The 21,766-nt window shown below is 35.6% G+C and overlaps 2 protein-coding genes across 2 annotated transcripts in view; one reads left to right on the top strand and one right to left on the bottom strand.

Annotated features, from left to right (window-relative positions):
* Positions 1-21,766, bottom strand: part of MIPEP (mitochondrial intermediate peptidase) — a 659,177-nt gene that overhangs the window by 279,680 nt on the left and 357,731 nt on the right. The window lies entirely within an intron of this gene.
* The window catches only part of SGCG (sarcoglycan gamma), a 151,309-nt gene that overhangs the window by 60,773 nt on the left and 68,770 nt on the right, over positions 1-21,766 (top strand). The window contains exon 3 of the mRNA XM_050911847.1: positions 18,330-18,527. Coding sequence (XP_050767804.1) covers positions 18,330-18,527 — 198 coding nt within the window. The remainder of the gene's footprint in view (positions 1-18,329; positions 18,528-21,766) is intronic.

Here is a 21,766-nt window from a genome sequence, read left to right on the forward strand (position 1 = left end):
ACATTTTAGCAAAATGGCCAGTAAAGGTAGACCTGAATAGCTTCTTCAGCAGATGTGCAGGGTTAGGTATCTTCTAACAATCAGTTATCATTGATGTTAAAAATTATCAAATACTGGGGATAAAACTTTTGGTGATTGATGCTGCAAGTGGCTAACCTGATACTTTACAAGAACATTATGAAGTGTGTTCATGCAGTACACAGTATGCATTCAGTTCCTTTGTGGTTTTTTTTCTATTGACTTGTATTTACTTGTGTATATTAATAATATACCTTTGCATACTTGATATACACTGAAGATTTATGTTTTACATGCCTGAACAGAGATATCGAAAAGAAAAACCCTTCTTTCTGGAGGATGACTCTGAGGAAATGTCCCAAATGAAAAAATCAGTAGAAGATATTTTGGGACAAATCAATAAAATTAATAATTATTCTGTCACCAGGACCAGATGGTATTCACTCATGTTCAAAAGGAAAAAAGTTCTTTGTGTGCCTTTTTGGTAAAAGAAGCAAGATAGCATCAAACATGGCTTCATCTTAATTTTCTGCCCCAAGAGCTTCCAATATATTTAGGTATTGCTAACTGCATGATTCTAGCTTTGCTTCAACAATATATTCCCACTGTCCATTCTTCCAAGAGCTGGAGTACGGAGTAGGATAGTGATGAGAAACACACATAAATCTTCAAATATTATGCAATTCCTATTAATTTTTGTATGCGAACAGAATTGCAGCATTGTCAGAGTGGGTAGAATACCCCCAAGCAGATTATCCCTATCTTGATATTTTGAATAAATAAAAGAACAATGATGTCAGTTTAAGCCAAAATGTGACCTTCATTCTGTTTGTAAATGGTTATAAAGGGATTTTAAAGGAAGAGTCTCTTATGAATAAGTAAAATGTAAAGTAGGCAGAGACCATCAGATGTTTGCAAGCAATTGGGAAAGAATGTTTTAAGTTACAGCCCTTAAATAGGAGTATAATGTCCCATAAGCTTAGACTTCCAAAGGTATTGTGGACATCTTCCTAGTCCATTGTAATGCAATATGAAACAGTTTTGCTTAAAGAGCAAAGGCAATGTCTTAAAAATACATATTTTCTGTAGTTGTCTCACAAGCGCTGTAGTTTTCTGGACTTGCCAATGATATTGTAAATCCAAGTGAAAGAGATTTTCTCTGGAGGACAGCAAAGATTTTAATGTATACTTGAGAATACAGGAATAGTTCTGTAGAGCAGTCTGGACATGAATGGCAGGCTCACATGTCCTTATTTTTTGTGTGGCACTTTCTTCCAGATCTAAATGTATTGCTTTTGCAGGTACAACAGGTTGTGGTGTAAAAATATGGTATCAAGAGTAAGAATTTGAATTTCATTAAATGTCTGAAATGTCAAATTGTTTGCCAGGCTTCCAATTTCTAATACAAAACAGAAACATAACTTTAAAGAGCACAAGTATGTTTTACCTTTGGTAGAATTTTCAAATAATTTACAATTTGGAGTAGTTATTGAAAAGGCTGTAGCAGTGCAGAAAGAAAAATGAACCTATAAATATCGGAGCATATTTCAGAATTTTTGTCAGTTAAAATTACATCTTTTGTGCCCACATGCAAATTTAAGTAAAAACATAAATTGTAGTTACATTATATAGCCCAATGGAGCTACCACATGATGCAAAACAGTTCACTTCCTCTGGACTGTCACAAGTTGATAAAACTTTTTCTATTTCAAATGAGGAATTATTCCCTTTTATAAAAGCAAAAACATTTTTCTGAGAAGTAGGTTTGAAACTGTGTAACAGATGGCATTCTTGTTCACCACACAGGGATTCTATAGTCTTGGTAATCTCAAAAGAAAGTGAAATGTCCATTAAATTTAATCTATATAGGAAAATGATTGTTGCTTACTATTTTAGAACTCGTTACTATTCTGTCCAATATACTTAACTGAGATCACTTAAGTGGTATCACAAACTCTCATTAACACAAACCAATGGAGGAGAAGTAGTTTTGTTAAGTGGAAAATGAGGATGATGTTCATTTGAGCAGAGTTTTTTGGGATTCTTTTTTTTTTTTTTAGTGAGTCGCATATGTGCTAACAAAGGCTAATCCTCAGCAAATGGCATGACACAGCTTGCATCTGTATAACTAACTCTCATCCCCAGCAAAACAGAGTGCCTTTTTGGGAGCCCTCCTCAATGCTATCCCCAGACCATAAAGTGGCTGTGGCCATGTCTGGCAGAGTGCCAGGTGGTATAGGCCAAGCTATTCCAGGATGCGTGCTGTCAGTGAAACAGCACGGATGTTCATAGCACGGATGTTCACAGCACACACCTTGACCCTGCTTAGTTTACTATTCTAGATGTAAGGTGGGAAAATTTTTGGTTTAAAAAATGGCCCGGGTCAGCAAATCACGGATGGTATGTACTGGACAAAGTATGCATTTTATGACCCTGTAAAAATCTGTCCAAACATAACTAATTTTTTAACCCTAAAAATCACAGTTATTTTGGCATCCCTGAGAGAAATGTTTCAGCCAGTCTTTTAAGTTTCTGCTTATACTTCAGTTTCTTCCAACTTTTCTCCAGACCGGATTAATGTGCCATCACCACAGAATGACTAGTTATAATTCTGTCAGGAATACAGAGATGAAGTACAATTTTCCCTACAATAGGTTTGGGTCTGGAAGTGGGAAATGAGCACTGAGATCTTGTCTCCCATAAGAATCTATACTCTCAGTGAGATGTTTTCCTACACCTCTGCTGGTCTCTGTAAGGCAGATGGATTTTAAAGCAGAGGGAACAAAAGCCAAACAAGGAGAGGAAAGAAGTAGATAGAGACAGGGGGTCGGTTCTCAAGAGAAACAAGAACTGAGCCTGGTCAGCCAAGAGTGTTTTATCTGGGAGAAAGCCTACGGACAGATGTGACAAAGACTGGAATTACCAATAAATGTGAAGATTAAAGGAACAGAAGGAGAGGACATGTTTTAAGATATAAATGAAAACATGACATAGCTGGACAAGTATGTTGAGAAAAGGAGTCAGAAACTTGTATGGAGGCAAAGAGGCAGAGAGATGAGAAGGAAGACTGAGATTGTATGAGGGGTGAAAGAAAGATGTTAAGACTGTAAGAAAGTAGGGAAAGAGAAAGATTTAACAAAACCTGGGAGAAATGCAGCTAATAGGAAAGGAGACTAGGTCTCGCTAAAATAAGTAAGAAATTGAGACTTTACTGCATGGAGAAGGGGAAAACAAAGAACAGAGATAAGGATAGTTTTACATGGAAAGAGCCGATCCAGTTTCTGGGACAGACGGACAGACACTTCCACCCAATGCTCAGAAGGGAATCTGCGGTTCCTTAGTGTTATCACTGTCCCACTGTAAAAAAAATAAGTAGGAAATGCGCTGCCACAATATCTCATTCTCTCCTAGTGCTGGTCCATAGAGAGCACTAACATCTACTACTGCAACCAGTTTTACCAAGATCTGTGTGCTAGATCTAAAGATGATGACTCTGCAGATGGGTCAGTTCAATGTGATTAGTATGTCATACTTTCTTTGTTCTTTAGTGTGTTTGGTTGGTTGGTTGGTTGTTTTTATCTAAGAAGTTACATAAAACAGAAATTGAAACACTTCAGAGCATTCTAACGGTAGCAAAGTCAAGTACTTAAAAGTTTAAAAAAATCCAAAAAAAGAGCTAGATCTGTACTGCTAATTTAAATGTGCCTGTGGAAGAGTCCAACAGGAATAGAGTGGCTGGCATCCATACTGTTAAACTCCCTTATTCTCTAAAACAGAGAAGGCGCAACCATACTATCACTTATTAATTATAATAAAGCAATGACAATGCTAAATGTCTGATTTGAATAATTACGAAAACCCAAGCCTTCCAGCCCATGTACAGGCTATGTTGATTGGCGTCAAGCAGGGATCAGCGGACTGGCAAAAAAAAGAACTGTTCCTGTCTCCTTTTCTCCATAGATCTGTAATTACATCATCTATTTTTGAATGTCAGTTTTCTTAGGAGAGAGGAGGACTGACTTGTGAGCTAATTTGTGTTCTTTGCATAGAATATCTCATTGTGTGTAGTTCAGAAACTACTAGCTGTTAGACTACAACGTTCCCATTTGCTGCAGTGCTAGTTTTCTGGGGTTTAGTGTGTTCTGTTACAGAAAAAATACTGAAGTTGTTTCTTCTATACTTAAATGCTTGAAGAGCTGACTTGTAAGAAATTGCATTCACTCATTTAGTAAACACTTCACTATCAAGTACTGTGGAACTACAAAAATAATAGATCTTAGAGATCAGAAGAGAACAGTTTGAACATCAGTATTAGAAACATTATTAATGTATGAAGAAGCAGATCAATAAATAAAAAGGATCACTAATTTTTATATAATACTTTAACAATTTCCTAGAATTTGCAATGATACAACTGTATCCTAAGAAGTACCTTTAGATACATTAGAAGGATGTTCTAGTTCTTAGTTCATGCTGAATTATTTCTCCTTTTTTTTCCTTTATTGCCATGAACGTTAACCAGTTAAAAAAAAATTTTCCTTGAATTTTGATGCCTATAATTATTAAAAATTCAGAGTACTTTCAAAGATGTTGGTAAGTACTGAAACTAATAAACTTTTTATATCAAATTGTGTTGACAGCTGCTGGTACTGTTATTAATTTGCATTATTGACTGACTTGGGTAGATAGATATACAGCAATATGTTGCTAAATCTTGGTCTGACTAAATATGTGTTTTCAATTGTCATGTTTAACTTCTGGTTTCAACTGATTCTTGTGTTGCCTGATATAATTCTTTTTTTAATAATCATTTTAAATTTGATGTCTGGGATAGATCACATATCATAAGAACATAATTTATATACTGTAGACAGTAACTATCACAGCCTTGTCTGGTAACTAAAAGAATTGTTGGAATTTACATATCTGAAATTATACAAAATTCTGTGATTTGATATTTTATTCAGAATTTTGTTCATCAAGTTACTTGCAAGCAACCTTAAGAATTCAATGCCAGACTTTTTCAGTAAATTACTATAATAAGGACTGAATAGAAAGGCCTTATCTGCATCCAATGTAATGTGCATGTCTGTTCTGAATAAGGAAATCATTTAGCTGTCACTGGATAAAAGAACTAAAATCCTAGTGAACAAAACCTACCTCTCGTAGATTATAGTAAAAGTTCTGTAAATTTGTCAGCCGTCTTCTCTGCATTTCTCTTCTTGGAGTGTCAGATAATACCTGGATTGCATTATAAAGCTATATTACTTGCAAAGAATGACAACCCGAAGGGAAACCTTCCACTTTCACCTGGAGAAAAGCCCTTTGATACCTGAAGGATCAAATTATTAGAATAAGAGAGGATGCAGTATTCAGCTCTCAGTGTAATTTATAACCCTGTAAAGACTATCATTTTATAAGTTATGGATGGAAAACTTACTAGATCCTGAAGTCATCCCTGTGTGTTTAATTTTGTTTTGTCCTTTTAGTGAGAAAGCCCTTTACACAGTAGACTAAATGCGCACTGTTCTTATTTTCCATAAAGACAGGATTTTTATTAAATTTTAAGGAGAGGAAGAAGGGCAATTCTGCTTGCCTTTCCATAAGGACAAGATAGCTCTCAGCATTCCTTGCCTAAAATTATTCCTTTCTTCCATCAATCTCAAGACAGGTGCTGCAGAGCTCAAGCTAATCATTTAAAGACTTGTCTGTATGAACGCAGGCAGTTAAACACTTCCTCTTAACATGAGGGTTGGATTTAACTATGGTGTTACTCACTCTTCCAGTCCATTTAGTTTTCTTTCATTGTTCATATTTTGTAACTTCCATGTCAAAATACATTGTTTATTGATTAAGAAGGGTATTTATTATTGTGGGTATTATTGTGGGTATTAAATTATTATTTATCATTCAGGAATACATTTGAGGTTTTAATTACAGAAAACAGGCTTATTAGCACTACCAAGAAAGATTTTTTAAACAGTAGCATTTTCTGCATTCATATTTCATTCTTATTTCCACTCATATATGAGAAAAAGGAATGAAAAAGGAATGGATAATCATCCCCCTATGATTCATTCTAGTATTTGGAAGGCACTGCTAAGGTGCAGAACTGTACAATTCTTATCGGCTAAAATAATAAATGTGTGTGAATTGCTATGTTTAACTTTCAGGCGTCAATTTGTGGAGCAGATATTCCTGAGATAGTGACTAAGGGAGTATCTTCACTGTGCTTCAGGGATCCCTTCCCAGCATGAGCAATGGGAGTTGCCTGTCCTTCTTACCCTGCAAGCTGTGTCACACCATCCTTGCACCGTCCTTCCTTCTTTGGTAGAAATCTTACTTCTTTCCTTCTTGACTTGTTCATCATTATGAGTAGGGGAGAGGAGAAAATGCACCAAGTCAGGGAGTGAAGGAGGAAAGTTAAGGCAGTGGAATTGACAGTCTTTATCTGCTCACTGCTATCAGCCATTTGCATGACTTCTGAACTCATTGTATGTAACTACCCTAGACTAGAAAATCTGAAAGCAACTTCAAGCTTGGGAGTTAGCTGGAATTCACATTTTCAGTTGAGCTATTGCTGAATCCTGAGCTAAGGAGCTTTTTAGGATCTGGGCTTGACTATTACCCTGAATTTGACTCCCATTGTCTCAATGGACTACACTAGGGTCCCTTGGATTTCTCCCATCCTGAGCAGATACTTTAAGACAAGAATTCTTAATTTCAGGATGACATCCAGCATGACCTTCTTTCAGGTGGGTGAACTATAAGCAGTATTTCCCTAAAATATTATTAAAAGGAATCATGGAGTAGCAGACAACTTGCAAAAGAGCATAAATCTCTGGAAGCTGCCCAGGTAGAGAATTCCTGACTGGGAGGTAGTGCCAGTGTATAGCATGTTCTGTAGCTGGGAAGTGAACAAGTGTAGATCCCTGATTTCCTCCTCCTCCATTTAAGAGGAAGTGAAAGTTATGCTAAGGAGTCCTGCAAGGCTTAACACATATTACTGATACCAGAGTCCCCACTGTAATGTTTCTGCATGCTTAAATGCTACTGAGAGCTGGAATGATTTAATCGAATCCCACCTCAATTTGTAAGACAATAGAAGCACCTTAAATTAAAGTAGTCCCTTATTAGGAGGGGAGAAAGAAAAAGGAACATGTCAGGGAAGTTCTGCATGTGTTATCTTGGCTGATTCATTCATTTTTCTAACCTTTTGATTTCCTAGACAGGCAGCTACCAGGGTCAGTGTTCAAAGAAACGAGTTGCATCCCTGCAAAAAGGCAACTTCGGCACAAATATCATCAAATATGGTAGTTAAACTAAGCAGTGTCTTGGGATAGAGAACAAACTTGATTAGTACAGTCCTGAAGTTAGGCGGGGAGGGGGGACGGGAGGAAGGAAAGAAAATTTGAGGAGTTTGAAGGTCACGTTGAAGAAAATTTAAGTTGGTATACTAAATTGGAAGTCATCTCATCTGTATATATGTTAGTAACATTTAAGTAGAATGAAACTTTCTGCAGGTCCAGGAAATGTAGTGTATTTTTATGCTGAAAGCAGAACTTCTCATTAAGCACAGAATCTTAGTCAAGTGAACAGGAATAAAATATCCCTCTATGACTGCAACAGAACCGCATTTTAAACTCTGCTCCATACATAGCTGGCTAATTTATCTTTTTTCCTTCCTTCCTTTCTTACCAAATCTGGCTACTGCAGCTGGATTTCAGATCTGCAGGAGCCATATACCTAGAATTTTAACAAAGATGGAAGAAAGCAGCACATTTCTTGACTCTGAATGCAGTTATAGCACTGGTAATTCCAGCACTGTATGCAAGGCAGGGGAGGCTGTATCAGAAGTAGTTGTACCTGCTGTTCAGCAAGTAACTTGGATTTAAGTTGACTAACATTAGTGATACTTTATACCTAGTATCAGTATTTAGGAAACTCTGTTTGGCTGATGGGTAAAGGAAGGCAGCAGCATTTTGTGGAAAATTGCTGATTCAGTCAACTAGACCCAGGAGAGGGTGCAAGTCTGCAATCTTGAAATTGAGGGAACCACTAAAGCTACTGAGAGTCTAGAAAACTAGCAAAGAGGTTCTGAAGGCAAAGCTTAGACTGAGATATGGGTAACTGAAGACGAGGACCTCCATGGTAGCAATCTTTGAAATATTTTTATCTACTACATGCAAGACCATGTGGAAAGAATATGAGTAAGGAAAGGGGCTCAAATTCATTAGGAGCTGGGAATATTTTTGAACTAGAGAGAACCAATAATAGGAATTATATCATTTTAACAGAAATGGAACCAGGCACCTGACACTTTAAAAAGATTAGAGCTTTTTAAACTTAAGGTTGAGGGAAAGCTGAATAGTGCAGAGGAGCACATTTGGAACGATATGAAGAGTGAAGTCATAAAAATATACATCCCCAGCTACAGGATAAAAAAGAACCTGGCAGTAGAATATGATGAACAAACAAAGTCTCACTTAAATTGGAGGTAGAAGACTGGGAAATAAGGAAAGTTATACATGTTTCTAGAGCCTCAAAATAAGATAGGAAAATTAAAATGCTTAGCTTTAAGGAAGCTAAGAAACTAAATGAACCTGAATAGTCATATTGAAAACATAACAGAAGGAAAGCAGTCAGTGGGTAACACCAAGTTAAAAACATATGGGAAAGACAGAAAAGGACATGCAAGTGGTGCCATGTGTTAACAGAAGTTTACTGTAAAGACAGATTGATAAAGCAGTTGTATCAACGACTCAGTAGTTATACCAACATGCTTATGGACTGAAATGTGCAATCTAAACAGAATAATAATAATATTATTAACAGTATAAATATGATTAATAATATTAAAGACTATATTGCCAATGACGTGACCAGGGTGATTAAAATAACTGTGACTTGCTCTAGTGGATCAGAAACACTATGCGAGGAAATTGTATTTTTTGTTTTACCTTTGTAGTATAAATGTCATAATTAGGTCCAACATTCAGACCACATTTTTAGATCCCATAAATGACTGGTTTGGGGAGCAGTTTCTCAGGAAGCAGAGTCATTTCCTGACTTAATTCTGAGCTGTGCACAAGGTCTTTTTCATGTTGTTGTCAAGGAGTGTATTGTAACATCAGCCGTGCTGATGTTAGAGTAAATATCTTTGACAGAGTAATGAGAGCTGAAGAATCTTAGTCATTGTTCTTAACTTTAAAAAGGGCATTATGTAAAAAGGAAGCAGCCCGTGAAAAGGAAACAAATTTTTGCATGTGACTATTTCAAAATATCATATTATATGCTCAGGGTAAATATATATTTAAAAGACATGGCTAAACCAGTATAGCTAAAAAGAGGACAAGAGAAGTTGTTAGAAGCGGCAAGGTATTCATAAAAACATGTTAGTTGTATGAAATGGGGTAAAAAGTATCAAAACTCCAATAGGCCAAATGTAACAGCACAGTAGAGGAGTCCAAGCAGTATTTAAGAACTTGAAAAAAAACATAAATATTTTTTCAAATTGCATGTAAGGCTGCCACAGAGACTCTAGACAATCAAAGTTTAGCAGGACTATTCAGAGATGCTAAGGCTATTGAAGAAAATAAATTCCTGATAATGTATGGTTGCACCTTTTTTCCCAACAAGTAACCAATTCTGATGTCAAAGTTAACCCTGCTTTCAGCAGGGAGTAGGACTATATGATCTCCAGAGATACCTTCCAACTTTCATGTTTTGTGATTCTATGATTCTGTTCTGGGAAAACTGTTACGTGATAAATCAAAGACTACTTCTCATCACCTCATGAACAATTGAACGCATTAACACAGGTATACCATTGTTCCATAACAAACTCCTGTCTTCTGTCATACTGTAGAAGACAAAAAACAGATTAAGCAGTCTCCTTCTACTGTGTCTGTTTGTATTAGTTGAAAGCCTTAACTAAGAATTTAAATGACTCATGAGTCATTTAGTTTGTACCTAGCTTAATTATAAATATTTTGTTAAATGCACAATTAAAGAAAAAGAGGGATCTAGTGGAATGAATCTATTCTCTCTTCTGTTTCACATGTAAAGTATTTTTAAGTCCAAGGAAGAGAGAGGGAGAGAAACCTCACAGCCAGAAGAGCCTGCAATAATTTCTGTTCTGATATTGACTGCAATACATTAGGTATCTTCCGTTCTCCTGGTGGACTTGCAGTCCTTTGTGTAAACACTTAAATGATCTTGATGCCATTATTGGATCTCAGTCTTTCATTGTTAGGGGAAAACAATGGCTGTACAGACAGCTCTTTTCTCTCTTCTGAGAGAGAACTTATTACTTTAGAAATATTACTTATTTCTAAAATAAGTTATAGTAATGAGAGCTCCATGAGGTCTAGCCAGTAGCCTTGCAGATGAGACACTCATCTAGATGTGGGTGTCTCACCCACATCATCATCCTATCACTTCTACATCAGTTATTCTAAGTTCTTTGTGTTCTTGAAAAGATTTTTGTTGTCTACCAAGACAGAGTAACATATATGTTGGAAATCTCAGGAAAGCAGGTAATTGTGAGATTTTACATTTTTTTCCACATTACAGTACTCAAGGTCACTCAAGGAAACTTAGCTCTGTCGTGGTTTAACCCCAGTCAGCAACTAAGCACCACACAGCCGCTTCCCCCTCCCCCCTCCCAGTGGGGTGGGGAGGAGGAAAGGAAAGAAAAAAAAAAGTAAAACTCGTGGGTTGAGATAAGAACAGTTTAATAACTAAAGTAAAATATGATACTAACAATAGTAATAATGAAATATAATAATAATAGTAATGAAAAGAAATACAACAAAAAAAGGAAGGGGGCGGGGGGGAAAGGAAAAAAACCAGTGATGCACAATGCAATTGCTCACCGCCCGCTGACCAATGCCCAGTTAGTTCCCGAGCCATGACCCGCCCCTCCCGGCCAACTCCCCCCTGTTTATATACTGGGCATGATGTTCCATGGTATGGAATACCCCTTTAGCTAGTTCAGGTCAGCTGCCCCGGCTCTGCTCCCTCCCAGCTTCTTGCACACCTGCTTGCTGGCAGAGCATGGGAAACTGAAAAGTCCTTGGCTTAAGATAAGCGCTACTTAGCAACAACTAAAACATCAGAGTGTTATCAACAGTCTTCTCACACTAAATCCAAAACCCAGCACTGTACTAGCTACTAAGAAGAAAATTAACTCTATCCCAGCTGAAACCAGGACAAGCTGTAATGGTGACTGAATTTCAGAGAGAGAAAGTTCACATTTTCTTTTTAATAAAAGCATTTTAAGGCATTTTACGTGAAAGACATGGGATTTCTTATAAAAGAAACTAGCTATTTCTTAAAATGTAAAAGACATGCAAAAATTAAAAATAATTTACAAAAAAATCTGTCTAGTGTTTTTGCTTGGCAAATCCTTGATTCTGAAGGAAGTATCATGAAAATGACTTTTTTCTGATCCGATTGAAGTTTGGGGAGTTTGTTAAAGGAGGAAAAATAAATCAAGTTGAAAGATTGAAAAGTTTTAAAAACACTTTTACTGTAAATGCGATTCAAAAGTACACAGATATTACACAAATAATCATTTTTAATATAGCACTTCATCCTATGCTGTCAGTGACTACCTTTCAACTATTGCAGTGGTAATTAAAATGTGCAAATCTGTTAATTGTGACTGTGTCATAGTTATTATGTAAATTTGCACTGCGGGGTATGCAAACAGTTAACTAGGCCATATGAATTTCTTTGTGGTTTCCACAAATTACGCTGCAGGGATCCAGCTCTTTTTAGCTGATGACACTAGTTTACAATTCAAACTGTAATATACTATATAATACACAAATCTCAGCAAAGCAAGGTTGGCCAAGATTAAATACAGTATGTTGGAATGAGGGAGGGTTGAAAGGAATTAGAAAATTTTCATCTAGCCATGAGAGTTTGAGTTTTCCCTGCCTTTCTGATTTTGTCTTGAAAGCTTTTCCATATGGATTCCAAAAGTTTCCCTTCTTTTCTGTTTTTTTCTTTGAACAACAGGTTTGCCTCAACTGTTTTTCCTCTGTCAGGAAAATACTCCAGCTGCACCTATTTCCTGTAGGTTAATCAGTGGACTGCTTGTGTCCTCCACAAAGACAAAAGTGTGCATGCCTGAAGGCCACCGAAGTGTGAAGTCTTAATATACTTCTGATGTTCATACTATATAATAATACCCATCTAGCCCAATGCATTATATAAAAACAACATTAATGAACATAATGTTCCATGAAGATACTGTATGCAGATCGTAAAAGTGGTTCTCACTTGCCCAAGTTGACAGGTTGTATTTCAGTTTACAGTTTGTTTATAATGGCACAAGAATTTAGTTTAAATGGTTAAAATGATCTTTCTACTGAACTGTTTTAGTTTAGCACTATCACCTCTTTCATCCCCATACATACTGTGAATTTTCTTGCATCTGAATGAATATACTTCATGTAAAGAGAGAAGAATAGAAACACTGATGACTGAAGTTCCCTTTCAAAAGAATGTGTATAGTATGAGCATCAGTGGTGCAAATTTCTTCATGAAACCTCACCAGTTCTTCTTAACTGTCATTTGAAAAGGTTCTCTTGAGTGCTAAGCTTTTTGTCTCTTTGCTGAAAATCCCAACGCAGTTGGAAACAGTCCAAAAATATAAAATGCTAATAATTATATAATTATTAATGGAATTATAGTTGGTTATTAGTATTAACCAACTAAGTAGTTTTATATTTAAATTATGCCTTCTAGTAATTTATTTTTATTAGTTGCTTTATGACAACATGACAAAGTACTCGAGTAATACAGTTCTGAACTGTGCATTAAGGAGAGTTTTATTTACGTTCAAGAAAATAACATAGCCATTTATGAACAAAAACAGTGAAAACATATTTTTATAATTGAAATAAACTGAGATTACTTATTTTAATTGAAATAGTATTCTGTCTTCAGTAATTCCTACAGATAAATAATTCCTGAAAATAATATGATTAACAAGCAGGCTTGCTTTCCCAAGTAGGCTTAATGATAAGTTTGCAAATTCCTTCTTCAAAACATGGCTGTCTTAATTGAATATTCCAGAGCTATCAGAATAGCTTTTTTAACTTGATGCCCTAACTAACCTAAATCCAACAGTAACATTATTGATGAACAGTTTTTCAATATCTAGGTATTAATATAAAAATCTCCTGGACCTCTGAATCATGCAAATCAGAGAGGCCAGTCTCCAAGTCTTGCATGGGAAAAGGTGGCATAGATCCAGGGAAATGTTCTGTCATGGCTACGTATTTTTAGAGGGCAGCTTTAGTAACACAATGTAAAGAACATACAGCTCTTTCATCGGCAGCTCATGTGTGTATACCTATAGGCATGAATTTCACGCATTACGTGAAACACAAGTAATGCCTGAACACATGAGAAAATCTCACATGGTCAAAATATCTGCAGTGTACAAGTAATTCACAAGTTATATCCATCATTTAAAATCTATGACAAATCTTTTGGCAGCTAATTAGCATTCAGTACCTATTTTAAACCAGCAAATGGGCAAGAAGTAATTGGATAAAAATGAATCCCAGTAAAAGAGATTATGACAACTGGAAAATACTTTCAAATGGCAAACCACCATGACAGAGCTTGTTCCCATGAATTATGGCAACATATGCAAAAATCTGTAAGGAGTATGCGAGTAGTTGACCTTAATCTTATTTGACTTCTGATTGTGTGGGCCCTTGAGTAGGAACACCAAGAAATTCCACTTCCAATTAAGTAGAAGATTTTTTTATTATGGTACTGCTGACATGATCCAAATAATACATGTTTTCATGGCCCATTTGAATGATGTCAGAATTTTCATTCTGCAACTAAATTGCCATTTTATCTGCACTATAGGTTGCTAGGACTGTTCTTACTCTCTGTAGTTCGTCACTGCGTGCTGCCTCCTTGTAAAAGAATATAAAGATAACAGTTACCGAAGTCATTGTTCATTGTGCAAACTTCTTGCTTCTCCAACTAACTTGTGTACACCCAGGTGTCTAAGTAACCGCTTCCTTCTTGGTGTCTGCTTAGTATGCTCCTACACAACCAACTTACAGTTTCATGGTTATTCCATTTACAAATCACATTTTTCATCATAGTACTAAATATCTGTTTTTTCCCTTCTAAGGGTCTGTCTTGAATCCTGGCAGACTTCACCATCCAACTATGAGATCTGCCTGTCTAAGGCTTTCCTTTCAGCCCAGCTGCCTAAAACAGCCCACACCTATAAAAGAATTTCTCTCTGACTTCTCCAGACAGGTCTGAGATTATTCTCCTATGTGATTTCAGCTCGTGAACATGTAAGTCAGTAATATGGAAAGTTGATTCTTCCAGAAGAAACAGTCCAACAGTATCAATTCTTAAAGGATTTACCCTGTAATTACTTGGTACTGGGCCACTAATTCTCTTAAAAAACATGAAATATTATATTAAGTAGAAAAATTTAATCCTTTTCAAAGCAGTCAGTTGTCTAGGCCAGCATTACCCATTTGCTAGGACCAAAGCAATTTTTGGCAGTATTAATAATGCTCAGGAACAACAGAACTGTTTTCTGTCGGGAGAAAATAATTTGCACAGGGAACAATGCTGTGCTGGGAGATGTCCCATGTGGAATTTCTGAAGGGCTGAAAACAATCACAAAACTCATAGGCTTTTTGGTGAAATGCGTAATGGATTTTGACCTCGCCTCATTAAACAGCAGTACATAATACATTATGTATAAAACCCTCAACTTACACAATAAACATTTTACAACAGGGTAAAAATGGAACAGAGGAGAACAGGAATCAAAAGAATCCTATCTTCTTGTTAAATTACATGCTTCTGGAAATCTTTCTGGTTGGAATTATTTTGACCAAATGCTTATGTCTAAAACATGCAGGTATGTACATATGAAAAAGTCATCCCAGGCTCTCTTTTTTTCTCTTTTTACGGAGACAAGTTAAGGTGCAGTTCATTGGATGTCTAAAATTGTCGTGGTTTAACCCCAGCCGGCAGCTAAGCACCACGCAGCCGCTCGCTCACTCCCCCCCACCCCTGGGATGGGGGAGAGAATCAGGAAAAAAACCTCGTGAGTTGAGATAAAGACAGTTTAATAGGACAGAAAGGAATGAAAAACAATGATAATGATAATAATAATATGACAATAGTAATACTAAAAGAATTAAACTATACAAAGCAAGTGGTGCACAATGCAATTGCTCACCACTCACCAACTGATGGCCAGTTAGTTCCCGAGCCGCGATCCCCCCTCCCAGCCAGCTCCCCCAGTTTATATACTGGGCATGACATCATATGGTATGGAATAGCTCTTTGGCCAGTTTGGGTCAGCTGTCCTGGCTGTGTCCCCTCCCAGCTTCTTGTGCCCCTCCAGCCTTCTTGCTGGCTGGCCATGAGAAGCTGAAAAATCCTTGACTTAGGATAAACACTACTTAGCAACAACTAAAAACATCAGTGTGTTATCAACATTATTTTCCTACTAAATCCAAAACACAGCACTATACCAGCTACTAGGAAGAAAATTAACTCTGTCCTAGCTGAAACCAGGACAAAAATATACATCTAAAATAAGTCAGATGATAAATAATTCCTAGCAGGGGTAGGTTTATCTCCATTGACCATAAAGGAAGTTCAAGTTAACTGGCTCAGATATTGAAGGCTAAATTGTTGGTATCTAACATTGTGAGATGAATCCAGACCTCAGAGACAACTGTGATGAGGCTGACATAAAAACGTGAAGATCTGAGAATTAATTTGCTCTTTATCAAATGGTGTTTCTACTGTGAAATTTACCTTGAAGATATAGCGAACAGCAGCACAAGGAACAGGCAAAGCTCAGATGCCACAGCTAGAGATTTGTTGTCGAAGGCTCAGCTAACTTCATGAGACTGTGCAGTTTCTGAAGAATTGTCCATTTTCCCACAGCCCTGCTGAAATAACCTTTTAAGTGTTCTTAGAAGTGGATTTTATTTATCTCCTCAAAAAAAAAAAAAGCAGTCTGTCTTGTGAAGGGGGCTTCTATTACTATGGAAATTTCTGTAGCTGTCATCTATCATCTTATTTCTTGGTATACTGACACTTAACAAGTATGTGTAATGAAGGAAACAGTAAGAAACTCAGAGGATACCGTATGTTAGGGTATTAGATAGTTTTACTATACCTGAGCAAGAACTGCACAGGTTATTTCTCAAAGTGTATCATGTGTTGATGTCACCAGATAACAGTTACTACATCCTATCCTGTAAGTGACAGTGTTCAGGAGAAATCTGTGTGGAAGTAAGGGTAAAGGTTTTTCTAAGCATTTTATGAAACCCATTGTATGTATAAATGTCCCAATTTGTCTTACTTGGCAGAGCATGGTAAAGTAGGTTTAAGATAAAGGGCAACTTCTATGTGAGTGATATGGTTTGTTATACAATGATTAGCGGGAAAACAGCAAAAAAATAGTAGCAATTCATATATAAACAGTATCCTATAATCAGTACTAGGTGCTTGAGTAATACACAGAACTGAAAAATGTAATCTGATAGTTTTAAACAAATGTAGTTCATGTGGTGAATATTAAGTAACATCTTGTAGATCTACAATGTTTTGCAGTAATGTTAAGCCAAGTTATTTCAGAATCTATGATTCTCCACTAATAAATCATTATACTGTTTTCAGTATTTTCAGCAGATGAAAAGATTTATGTACACAGTATCATAAGCAACTGAGACTGATAGCAGCAAAAAATTAATTAGAATATTGTCCCATAGTGGCTGTAGCACAGTTACATTATGAACTGCCAATGATCAAGTCTCATTTTTTAATATAAGTAAACAACAAATTAAAAGATTTTTGAATGGAAATGCAGAAATAAGATGAATACTGCACATATGCAAACAGATAATGCATGAACTTCTGTTCAATTGTAAACTTATATTGCGTTCTCTGTCTTGTAGTTCAATAGGAAGCTACAGGAACAAAAGATGACATCTTTGTAAGAATGAGGGTTAGAACTGAGAGCCACAAGCTTGTTACAGACACAGGATGGCTCTTTAGGAGACTTGAAAAGAATTTCTTTAACAACTTAGAGTAATTCAGCAGCTGGGCAAGGATGTAATTTAATCGTGTTTTGAAAGTTGTGTGAGCAGAGCACAGTGATCTCATTCCCAGGAGTAAATTGAGAATTGAGAGGAGACCTTGTGTGAAACCTGTCTGAAGGCATTCTCATTTGGGAACATTATATTGTAGGAAAGTTGACCAGTTTTTGGATGTAAGATGCCTGTGAATATACCTGGCTCATGGGAAGTGCTTGAACTTACAATACCTATTTTCTTTTTGACGTCCATGGTTGGAGGGTTTTTTTGTTTTATATTGGTGGAAATGAGACGGATGTTGCCCGCTGTTGTTCTAGATAAGCAGCTTCAGCTGCTGAGACTTTATTCTCTTAGCTGAAATGGTAAGCTTTAATGAATGGTTTGAATTGTTGGTGCTCTTTGTGCTGTAAAGGTGGAAGTTAGTGAATATCCTCATGTTTTAAGGAAGTGCAATCTGGTAAGATTTCTTTAAATTCAAAGAATGCTTCTTTAAGAACTATAATATAAAGTGAAGGAAGTTGTTTAAACCCAGTAAGTAATGTTTTTATTGCTAATATATCTTTAAATATGAATATCTGACAAATTGAGAAATCATTATTTCCTTTACATTATTAAGAACCATTTCATTTCTTTATGTACTGATTCTGAAGCTTAACATATTTTGGCATTCCAGTGGTACACAGTTAAGTTTTGCAAAACAAAGAATGCATTTTATTACTGAATTCAGGAAAGAATATGTAGAAGTGTTTTTAAACCTGTGCTTACAAGGTACCGTTACTGCTTGTAACTATTTTTACAGTAAAATAATGTTGTTCTGTGAGCCACAGATTACGATATGATCCTATGAAATATTTTGTGATGGGAGAATTAGAATATAATGAAAAATGAGAGGAAAGTGTTGCCATTCTATATAGGATAAAATAAATTTAAGCTTCCTGAAAATGGCAATTGATGCAGTTTGTATATTAAAACATCACATTGTGTGTGCCAAAAAGTAAGATGTAAGTGTAATTTGAATGGGACATGATGAAAATGCTTTGCAAGTAAAACTTCGTAAGAGTTTCTAGATTCTAGTAACTTGCTATTACAATTATATCTTCATATTTTTCATATTTTCCTTGGGGTTTTATATAATTATTTTTAATTGAACTCAAACAACTAAGCAGTCCTTTTTTTTTCTTTACATAGCAGATGGTACGTGAACAATACACTACAACAACACCAGGCACTAGCCTAGAGAGGCCGAAGAATGAATATGTCTACAAAATTGGAATTTATGGCTGGAGAAAGCGTTGCCTCTACCTGTTTGTTCTCCTCCTGCTTATCATCCTAGTTGTGAATTTTTCTTTGACAATTTGGATTCTTAAAGTGATGTGGTTTTCCCCAGTAAGTGTCCTCTTTAATTTTCCATTCTTTTCATATTCTCTCCTCTTCCCTGCCTCACCACTTCACTTATTTTGTATGTACATCAGCTTCTCTGTATGTAATAGATGGTTCTTTTTTCTTCCTTCTCAACTGTAATTTGTACTTTGGTTGAAAGTATATAAGAAATATCTATCTTTAAACATACTTCCCGATCTGTAATTTCTGTGTTGCTAATAATCTTTAAAATACTGACGTTATTGATACCTTATATTGACGTGAATTCTAACCATTCTAAGAGAATGTGTTTTACTGTTGTCTCATAGTCTCTGTTTAGTTTATATTTTAAAAATGTGTTTGCTGTAATTTTATCTCATACAAAATTCCTTAGTGTTAAAATATTGCTGACAGTTGCTGGTTTTCCTTAGCTTCCTTCTCCTATTTATCAGCATCTAAAATTTAACAATTTATTTGCCCAATTAATTACAGCTCAGAGGTAATTATTGCTACTTCGTGCTTGAGACTAAGCAGCTATATTATTCAGGAATAAATGTAATAACTTTCCACTGTCATATATATTTTAATATTTATAATGTAATTTTACATGTAGTAGATTAAAGGGTAACTTTCAGAAGTCTGCAAGATGTAGCTTTAGTCAGAATGCAATAAAATGCATCAGTGAATATTGAAACTAAGCTAATTTGTTCCTAACATGCAGTCGTGATACACAGATGGTTTGAATAGACTGTTAAAAGAAAAACAATAATAGTAAATTCCTACAGCTCTGCCCCTGCTACTGAAGAAAGTGTTATATTAAAGTTCCCACTATCTATCGTTATTACGCTTCTGTCACTAAATGAAGGCCATTTTATCTTCATAGAAGCATTTCTATGCTCTACTTTCTCTTACTATAAAGTAAGTAGATTAATTTTAAGTCGTACTTGCTAATATAGTTACTAGTGCTTGAATTCCCATCAAGTTTCTTCCCCCACATAAATTCTTTTCAGCACTGTTACTGTCATACAGATTACAATGCAGAACTTCTTAGATCACATATAATTTTTCTGTTATGCAGTTCACATGGAAGATGTGCACTTAGTGACTGCACATCATGAATCACAGAGAACATGAGTAACTTAGAATTGTTTTCTGTGTGGCTCAAGTTTATATTTTTAAGGAGTTTTAAAAATTATATTCTATTGGTTTGGTTTCTTTGTATGGAACTGGGTATTTCTTCTCTAATATCAGTCAGATAAAAAATAGCATCAGAAACTCCACTTCTAGGAACTCCTATCTCCTACTAGTTATCTGTGAGGAAGGCACCAAATGCCTTGATCTGCTGAGGGACAGTGTCCTTCTGCCTTAGCGACATGAGCAGTGGAATAACAGCTCAAGTAGTGCAGGCTTACATTCTTTCACAGGGTGGACTATGAATGCCATGGTTATAAGGGTTTTCCTAATTCTCTAGTAAAGAATCTGTATTCCTGATATACCCAGTTAAATAGTGACTTAACCGTAATGCCTTCATTCATTTGGGTTAATTTTAGGGAAATATGTATATTTCAGCTAAATATCAGCTATAAGAACATTTGTGCAAAGTACACGTGTATGTCACAATCCTCGGGAAAAGTATGTGTGAGGTCATTAAGAACGGAGAATTTTTTTTGCTGAGTATTGTTTTAACAGACTATATCTTTCAAGACAAGAAGTAACTCTGAAGATACCAGAAATATCATTCAGAGAAGCGCTGCTAGCTTCTAAGAAAAGTCTAAGAAAGAGTATAGGCATTAACTGCATGTTCAAAGTCTGGAAGTATAATTGAAGCATCACAGTCCTTTCCTGTGTCTAAGGAAATACCGTTTGTAAAGAATGAGTGTAACAGTTACAGAAATTACCAGCACTATCATCAAACCCTTTTCCTGGTGGAATTAAGCATTTATGCCTCCAAGTTTTTGGCTATTGTTTGAAAAAGAGAGGTAACAATATATTCTCAGAAATAGATTTTTATGGTTCTTGAGTTCCAAGCTTGACAAGTATTTGCTATTTAGGAAATCAGTTGATTCATATATATCCCACTTATCCAATTAAACATTCCCATTATTGGGAAGAGTTTAAAAGTAATTGTGAAATATTATCCTATGCAGTCATCAGTTATTTGGCAAATATTAGTCTGTTAGCTGTGATAACACTTTTTATATTTATTAATTATGTGTTCTAGATATATTATGTAGCAATTACACTAGTTATGTTTAATATTAATAATAGATACTGTATTTTTAGCTAATACTTTAAAAGTATTCGGTCCTAGTTTTAAAAAAATACATTAAAATGTTATCCTTGTTAACAATATTAGAATATTAATAGCTAATAAAATATTAACAACTGTTTCTCTGTAAAATAATACAAAAAACAAGTTCTATTCTTACTAAGGTTCATAAACATATTTAGAAAAAAACATTATAAACATTTTAAAAGGTATTTTTATAGTACAGTTCTGAAGAGTTTATGCTCAAAGAAAACCTTAAACATAACATGATTGTGGTATGTAGTTTTATTAGGAAAACAGTTTTGAAGTATAGTGCATAGGGGCGTTGGTGCTTTAGTGGTTGATTGGCATAGTTCTATAGCACAGCTCTTTCATGAGCCCACTCAAAGTTGACAAAATTCTTATTTAGACATCAAAGTTTCTTGTATAAGATAAAAATCATTTTCTTTTTCTGTAAAGCATCCTTAAATCTTTCATTAAGTAATAACTTGCAGTGTACAAAAATCACATGCTATGTCTATTCATAGATCCAGATTAAAATAATAATGAAATTATGAACAGAGCTTCAACAAGCTCTGGCATAGAATTAATCCATGCACACATCTCCTGTCTCAACCCAAAAAAATAGACAGTGTGATAAATACTAGCAAACAAGCTAAGCTGGTAAAGGAGACAGTGAACCAGACATAGATATGCTGCAAGATGAACAGATTTTAATCTCCTTGTAGAAATTTGGAAGGATCATGAAAGACAGAGACTTTTCTAAACTCCATTGTTTGAGAGGCCTTCACCATTAAATGAACATGACTAAATTGAACAGAATTTCATTTCATTTCATTTCATAAAATCTAGACTAAAAGGGAACAACCCGAACAGAGAATATATTCCTTTTCTCATACTGCCCCAATTACATAACATATGAGCATCACCAAGTTGTGCAGATAGATTCACAAGTATCAGATATGTCTCATTCTTTTTTTCTTTTTCTCTCCTGGAG

This window comes from Gymnogyps californianus, chromosome 1, assembly GCF_018139145.2.
Source record: "Gymnogyps californianus isolate 813 chromosome 1, ASM1813914v2, whole genome shotgun sequence".
NCBI lineage: Eukaryota > Metazoa > Chordata > Aves > Accipitriformes > Cathartidae > Gymnogyps > Gymnogyps californianus.